The sequence below is a fragment of the Labrus mixtus genome, chromosome 5 (assembly GCF_963584025.1).
Source record: "Labrus mixtus chromosome 5, fLabMix1.1, whole genome shotgun sequence".
Lineage (NCBI taxonomy): Eukaryota > Metazoa > Chordata > Actinopteri > Labriformes > Labridae > Labrus > Labrus mixtus.
This window is the reverse complement of record NC_083616.1, coordinates 31,797,210-31,805,800: the sequence shown is the minus strand read 5'-3', so window position 1 is coordinate 31,805,800 and position 8,591 is coordinate 31,797,210. Positions and strand designations below refer to the sequence as shown.

General features: G+C 41.6%; 1 protein-coding gene across 1 annotated transcript; it reads right to left on the bottom strand.

Annotated features, from left to right (window-relative positions):
* Positions 1-4,562: 4,562 nt before the first annotated feature.
* On the bottom strand, positions 4,563-5,875 carry LOC132975005 (C-X-C motif chemokine 10). Its single transcript, XM_061039352.1, has 3 exons — positions 5,771-5,875; positions 4,898-5,015; positions 4,563-4,760 (listed from the first exon to the last, which is right to left on the bottom strand). Exons 1-3 carry the CDS (start codon positions 5,832-5,834, stop codon positions 4,673-4,675), a joined length of 270 nt encoding a protein of 89 aa, XP_060895335.1. The 5' UTR covers positions 5,835-5,875; the 3' UTR covers positions 4,563-4,672.
* Between the last annotated feature and the right edge of the window lie 2,716 nt (positions 5,876-8,591).

The window sequence follows — 8,591 nt, the reverse complement described above, 5'->3', positions numbered from 1 at the left end:
GTATCCACAGTTTGACTTAATGAAGCACATAAGACAATTTAAAGTTGAATCTATGGAATTTTAATAAGATACAAAGAAAAACATGATTAAACCAACAACAACTCAAAAACACAACTCACAATCCGTGACTGAGAGGCAGAACGCAGTAGTCCCTAATCCACCAGCACCAACCCAAACCCTGAACTCAGCACCAACCCTCCTCCTGAACTCAGCACCAACCCTCCTCCTGAACTCAGCACCAACCCAAACCCTGAACTCAGCACCAACCCTCCTCCTGAACTCAACACCAACCCAAACCCTGAACTCAGCACCAACCCTCCTCCTGAACTCAACACCAACCCAAACCCTGAACTCAGCACCAACCCTCCTCCTGAACTCAGCACCAACAAACCCTGAACTCAGCACCAACCCTCCTCAATCAATCAATCAATCATCATTTGTATAGCGTCAATTCAGTGTTATCTCGAGACGCTTTACAAAATAGCATATGGGATAACATGCAGGCAGGATTTATATTCCTCGCGTTCCTGTTGTCCACACTTCCTTGCCCCTAAGGTACGGTCGGAGCAGGCTGTGCACGAATGAGGACGGGGATGGTTGTGGGGACAACACAGTCCGATGGTGGCGGCTGGCGTCGGTTCGGATGGCACAGTCTGATGTTAGTGGCTGGGCGTCAGGCGGTGGTTGAGGGACCTCCTGAACTCAGCACCAACCCAAACCTTGAACTCAGCACCAACCCAAACCCTGAACTCAGCACCAACCCAAACCTTGAACTCAGCACCAACCCAAACCTTGAACTCAGCACCAACCCAAACCCTGAACTCAGCACCAACCCAAACCTTGAACTCAGCACCAACCCAAACCCTGAACTCAGCACCAACCCAAACCTTGAACTCAGCACCAACCCAAACCTTGAACTCAGCACCAACCCAAACCTTGAACTCAGCACCAACCCAAACCCTGAACTCAGCACCAACCCAAACCCTGAACTCAGCACCAACCCAAACCCTGAACGCAGCACCAACCAACTTCAGCACTGAGGCCATGGGCATCTCGCTGAGCAACGAGCAGCTTCACCTGGGCAGAGCTGGAGACAACAGAAGGGGAGAAGGGACAAACAGCATACAGGTGTAACACATTGAATCCAGAGGATCTCAGTGTTCATTACCTTTGGAATATTTCCGAGTAATAAATTGAAATGAGTTCCGATTTATCTTGAACAGACGGATGTATTTCAAAAGCAAAGCTGTGATTTCAAACAGAAACATCTAAAATTCTTCAGGATCAGCCAAAGCTTCATAGTAATTTCAGCTTTGCTTCTTTTGCATATGATGTGTCATAAATAAACCTCCTGTTTTATGGAGTTTATTTTGAAAAGCTTTTTCAGGCGGATACTTCACTCCTAAACTCTCCTTGCTGGGTGTCTGATTTTACTAAAATGCCTTTAACTGAAATCTGTGAGGTCAAAGAACCGTCGTCTCTTCAACAGTTGATTCAGATTCCTTAGTTTTTCTGATGAGCTAAAGGTCTGGAGATAAAACTGATCATCTGTGCTTCACACTCTCAGAGACTAAATCTGTGTTTCTGATCTCCTTTATCAACACGCAGTCTTTGATGGTACTTTGTACGATTCAGTTTTACAGTTTTGGAGAAAAAAAGATAAATGTTCAGTTTTAAAAACACTTTGTCTCAATGGCTTTTTTTCTTCTTTTAGTTTGATGAAGCTTTAAACTCCCAATTATTAATTAAAAGTTTCATAGTTTATCTTTGTCACCTCTTCACACACACAAAATAACTTCAACTCTTCACAAGGTTTCTACAGAAGGGTCTACAATTCCCTAGCAAAGTACATCAGAGAGTAAGAACAACACAAGCAAGAATCTAGAGAGGAAGAAACAGGAAGTGCAAACAAACAGCTTTAAGTCTGATCAGACACACAGGGGCTGGAAGGAAGTGACCAGAGGCAGAGCACAGGTGCTGACAGGAAGTGACCAGAGGCAGAGCACAGGTGCTGACAGGAAGTGACCAGAGACAGAGCACTAACAAGATAAAAACCTGCTCTATTTGTCTGAATTAACCAGATAATTATCTCAGAATCAGGGGTAACAAGGTGTTTGAGTGTCACTCTGTGGGGATCCAGTATTTATTTACTGCCTCCTGAGTCACAAGAAGCCTGAATGTGTTTCAGAAGCATCTCGTTATAAAGTTAAAGATAAACTTTATTGATCCTCATTGGGGGAAATTTTTTCGTTACAACAGCTCAAAAAACAGGAATATAATTAGCAAATATAGCAAAAAAATAAAAAAACAAACATTTACATCAATTATATAACGGGGAGAAAAATACAATAATAGAATAATACTAGGTATGTGCACTTTCACTTGTGGAAAGACAGTTATTATTAAAAACACACACACACAGCGTGTAGCATTATTTATATGAGTCATGAGGTGGTGATGCTGTCAAAGAGTCTGAATAAAGTATCTATCTATCTATCTATCTATCTAAACAGTCTGACTGCAGATGGGATGCAAACAATGGAGCCATGACTGAAAGTGTCTCCCGATGAAGTCTTAATGAGTCCGCAGAGAACGAAAAACAACACCAATACTCCAAGAAAATGTATGTCCATGTTTGTCGTTAAAGATAATTCCAAAGCTATAACAAAAAAGGTTCAATATGAGTAAAATAAACTAAAAAAAACAACAACGAGGGGGTCAGAGCTGCAGTAACAAGCAGTCACCTAGAGCGGCGCTAGAGAGGGTTAACCCTAACCCTTATATCGGTGAGGCTGACCCTGACTTATCAGAGCGAGGTTTGTGTCATCTGCTAATAGTTGACAACTCTGATGACACCATCTATGTTTATTAATTGATTGATTAATTTAAATTGGGACATTTTGAGAACATCATGCACACTGTTTTTATTTTATTAAATAGGAGACAGGATTTGGTGAGCCAGTCCCGGACGTGTGTCAGAGCTGATGTAAGAATTTTGGGCTGCGTCTTTGATATTTTTTGGCAGTTTAAAAATGACTATCATGGGCATACATTTGAACATACATTGGGGTGATCATTAATTTATAAAGACAAAAAAATTGGTCCAAGTATGGAGCCTTGTGGAACCCCTACTGGACACTGAAGGTAAGAAGATTTGACACTGTTTACCATGACACACTGCTTCCTGTCGGGTAGGTATGACTTTATCCAAAGTTCATTGAAGTTAAAGTGAGTCAGGTTAGCTGGTAGAACTTGGTGATCAACGGTGTAAATGCCCTTTTCAATCTAAAACCACAACACACCTTTCCTGTCTTTTTTTCCAGGAACATAGTGATGGCAGTTTCAGTTGAATGGTGGGAACAGAATCCAAATTGAATGGGATGTAGAGCGCTGTAGTCATTGTTTAGATGGTCTGTTAGTTGACAGGTAGTATGCTTATCTGCCTGTTGTTATTCATTAGCCTTAACCCACCTTCCACGCTGCAAGAACAACTGATGGATAGATACATTAAGCGGATTTGTTAAAGGACATATCAGAGACTCTTTGTGTGCCTTTAAGAAGCTGGTGTTGAATCCAGAGTGGTCCTTAGCTTTGGACTGATTCAGCTTACAGATGATTTGGTTTATTTCAGATTCAGGACTACAGCCTCTGCACATGTGGCGTGCGACAAAACCGCTAGGCTATCGGCGCTCCAATGGTTGTTGATTTTAAGTTTTTTGTCCTGTTTATAATTTCTGCCAGTTAATATAATATTATTCACGTTCTCTTCAGCATTTTCAATAATGTTCATAAAAAACTCGCTTTCCCTAAGAAGCTTTGTTTCTTGCAGATGTTAAATTGTGTCCGTCTATAATTAGACCAAAGAGATGTTTCAGATGTTGATCTCTGACCTTCAGTAGTTTGATGCAATCTGCATTGAGCCACGGTAACGACTCTGGCATGCTCTCCTGGGGAAGGTCGCCATAACCTCCGTAAGACTTGTTACCAGGTAATTCGCACTCTCATCGGCGTCCTCACGAGAATAATTTCCTCCCACTCCAGCTCTTATTGGGATATTTCTAGGTGCTGTTGTTGGCTCTTTTCTGATTCTATTAAAACATGATTAATAATTAGACTTCTTCATGAGAGTGTTGGAGAAACGATGAGAATAAAGCACGATGGTCTGACGGCCCAGTCAAAGTTAGAAGTCTTGGAGATTCTTTCTGGTTTGTTTGTGAACAGGAAATGATTTATGATTTCAAGCAGTGTGTGTTCTCTCTTATCAAAACCATCTGCCTTAGCTGAGGGGTTTGTGTACAGATATGAGAGATATTTACTCCAACACAATCAGGTTACTTTTAAAGTGATTTTAACATAAATGAACCCCCCCTCCCCTGACCCCTAACCCTACCCCAGACATCGTTATGGCAGCGTCGGGGGATCAGGGTGAGAACAGGAAACCTTTTAAACAAGCAGCATTTCCAATAATTATAATAATGATTCAACCGCATTCACTTTATTAGAAAATAAAACACGTGAACAGAAGGTTTGGTGACTTCATTTTATTTTGCACTTGGTTCTTTAAGTTCATCAGATCAGGGTTAGGGTCTGTTGTTTGAGAAATGAAAAGGTGTCTTCTCGTTTCTTGTCACATTGATGTGCGTGAATAAAAGTGTTAGTAACAGAAGTTACTTCATTTCTTCAGTAAAGTGCGGCTCACGGCCTTGCCCCACTTGCTGTTTAGATCGGCACAAACTTTGGAGCCGTTCCTCCTCGTCACTCTGCAGGAAAAACAAGATTCACATTTCTCATGTCACCTTTCATTATTTCTCAAACACACTCGATGACTTTCAGGAAACTGATGAACCTTACATGAGGAATTTTAAAAAAATGGAAACGGTTGATTGGTTCTACTCACATGATTTCAGTCCGGCGACAGTGACCTGAAACTGGAATGACCTCGATTTTGTCGATGATTCGGACAGGGATGAAGGCCGGGGTCGTCCGTATGCAGAAACATCCCGACCTCGGAGAAGCTGAACATCGAAACATAAAGTGAATTTCTCTGACCACAGTTTGGTCACAAGCTTCATCCTCAACAATCATTATCATCACTTCACAACCTGTCCAGCGGTATCACTGTCACCAAGCGAGACACAACCTACTTAGTGTGCAGAGCTTTATGCATTTATCTTTCCTCAAACTCATTTTAAATGTGTCAACAATCTGGCCCCTGAATGTCCCTCCAGATGCGTTCAAACACGGAAACAAGAAGCACAGTGAATGGAAACTGCAGCGTACGACAACGCAGATCTACACCTGAAATAAAGTGAATTTCAGACTTTAAGTGCTGGCTGAAAGCAAACCAGAGCTGTACCTTAAATCTGTATTTATTTGTATTTTAATGTATCCTCACACAGTGTGATGGGGTTTGTTTACCTAACGGGAGGGTTAGGGTAGCATTAGCTCTAAACTCTTTATGCAGCTCGTCAGTTTCATGAATGTGTTGAAATTATGTGAAATGACATCGTCGATATTAAACACATCAATTCAATAAATTACATATGTTCACTCTCTCATAAGAAACACGTTCGACCTTAAAGAACGAACGTCTGCAAGTTTCTTGTTCCTGTACCAAAGTTTACCTGAGCGCCGAGAGCGATTAGAGGAGGCGTTTAGGAGAAACTTTAACCATTCAAACGTAATGGAACAGGAAGACTCTTCAAAACAGGCTGGAATCATTCAGACATTACGACTTCATCTACTGAACACTTGAATGTGGAAACGTTACCTTGCAGGCCGACGATGAAGCAGAGAGTCAGCGTTGTCATGACGATCAGCCGTGTGGACGTCATGTCAGCAGTCGCGTCGATGTGATGATGTGAGAGTGAATGAAGGAGAGAGCGTATATAAAGACGAAAACAGGAAGTGTGTAGTTACCAGACTTTACACACCAGCATGCAAATGTGTGTGTGTGTGTCTGTGTCTCTGTCTGTGTGTGTGTGTGTGTGTGTGTGTCTGTGTCTTTGTATGTGTGTGTGTGTGTGTGTCTCTGTCTGTGTGTGTGTGTGTGTGTGTGTCTGTGTCTTTGTATGTGTGTGTGTGTGTGTGTGTGTGTCTCTGTCTGTGTGTGTGTGTGTGTGTGTCTCTGTCTGTGTGTGTGTGTGTCTCTGTCTGTGTGTGTGTGTGTGTGTCTCTGTGTGTGTGTGTGTGTGTGTGTGTGTGTCTCTGTCTGTGTGTGTGTGTGTCTCTGTCTGTGTGTGTGTGTGTCTCTGTCTGTGTGTGTGTGTGTGTGTGTGTGTGTGTCTCTGTCTGTGTGTGTGTGTGTGTGTGTGTGTGTGTGTGTCTCTGTCTGTGTGTGTGTGTGTGTGTGTGTGTGTGTGTCTCTGTCTGTGTGTGTGTCTCTGTCTGTGTGTGTGTGTGTGTGTGTGTGTCTCTGTCTGTGTGTGTGTGTGTGTGTGTGTGTGTGTGTCTCTGTCTGTGTGTGTGTGTGTGTAGGGGGGGGTTGTTAAATGAAAATCATGGGGACTTTTTTTTCTAAAAGCAGTGTTTCCCCTACCATTATATTTGGGGGGCTCCCCACCCCCCCAACGCCCCCCTTGATGGTCAAGTTCATTTTATTTTATATATAGCACCAGATCACAACAGTCATAAGGATAGCTTTCCTATAGAACAGGTCTATACCTCGTCCTTTTATTAAACAAACTTAATAGCCTTACGTTATTTATCTTATTTACGGCATGTCATTTCTGTCTCTACATGGTCGCGCGTTGTTGGGTGGGGGTTGTTTCTGCTGTATAAATCCAATGAAGAAATCGTGAAACAGACTGTAGATTATAACGCCATTTAATCGGCTGAGGTCAGACAACTTTACCAAACACGCATGCTTACAAATCGCTGACAAAGTAACAGTGTTCACAGTGCTGCTTATATTCTGTTAAAAGGTGTAACCCACAAATTCCTTTCTATTTGGGTACATCACTATAAAACAATAAAGATGACACTGATTTGTATACATAACAGATGTAGACTCTTTGTCTAGCAAACAGTTGTTGACAACATATGGTTTGCTCCTACACAAATAAAGATCTGCTGCAATTGAGGTGTTTCACCCATGTAAGGTTACAGCTTCAGACACCCAAAGTAGGAGTGCTAACAGGTGGAAGACAGACTTAAATAGTACATTTCACAAAGTTACCAAGATGAATGAATTTCATGAAAATTCGTACTAACACGTGTTTACAATTCTCCTCTGCTCTCTGTAACGTGCACGGCTTAGTTTCGCCACGATGCACACACATACACACACACAGACACTTGCGCGCACACAGGTGAGCACACTCTCACCAGCGGAGGTCTGGGTGTGTGTGGTTGGGTCTGACGGACGCACACGCAATAATAAAAAGTCTGTAAGAAGCATCAGAAAATAAAGTAGTCTGCTTAGCTTACTTCGGACTTTTCTGGGCATGTCTCTCTCTCTGCCGTTACTCAGGGGATGCGCTGTTATCATGCTGCATTCAGAGGTGCTCACAATGAGAGATGCATTCCCCCCCCCCCCCCCCCCCCCCCCCCCCCCAGAGCTCTAAACCTAGGGGAAACACTGAAAAGTCATTTTTTCCCCGATGAATACTGAAATAAAAAATGTAACCCTCGCCTTGTGTCTCGGTCTGACCAGACGGGGCATTTCTTTGTCTCGGTGTGCAGCTTTGACTTCACGGGAACAACGAGGTGAGCTTCAAACTGTCTCTGTGAAGCAAAGAGTTCACAGGTCAGTTCAGTCGCTGTGAAGGCTTCTATTGTTCTCTGTTCAGACTATGCTCTAGTTTTGTGTGCAGTGAAGTTAGGGTGAATTAGCCAAATGTGGGACACTGCCTAGTGTGGGACACCTAAGCTCAAGTGGATGTAGGTCTTCCTACAACAAATTAATGTCAATAAACACAAGTTGTGATGTCATGTGATCAAAATAACATGACTTCTCAAATGTCCAATCATAGATTAGAATGATACAAGCTTCAAAAAGGAAGTACACGGCATGAAGAAAACCCAAAGGTCAGGGACATACTGTTTAGACAAACTTAATGTTAAGGATATACAGTTCTTATAAATAAAACAATCCTACTTTTTTAATATCTGGATGGTTTTATGATATGCTTTTTCATCAAACAATACCATATTATGTTTTAAATAAATTCTATATTTGTTATTTTAAATACAATTTCCCACTTTAGGGAAACATGTTAAAGTGGGAGAGTATGATTTGCCTAATATGGGACAGTTTTTTTGCATTCAAATATGCCTGTTATGATTGTATGCGTTTCCTGTTTAGTGGAGCTATTTCTTGACTTATTGGTTGTTTTTTCCATGCTGAATGACATATTTTTAAGAAACCTTAGTACATCTCTGGTATAGATATGATTAAATTGGTTATGTTGCATATTTCTATGTGGAAAAACACAGTTTTGAAGACTTGTCGATCAATTAATCAACTAGTCAACAAAACAGTATTGGTGTTAGTTGGCTAAGCATTTCTTTTATTCAGGACAGACGTATGGAATAGAAAATATTTTAACATAGTAAAATTGCAATTCTTTAAATAAATTAATGCATAAAAT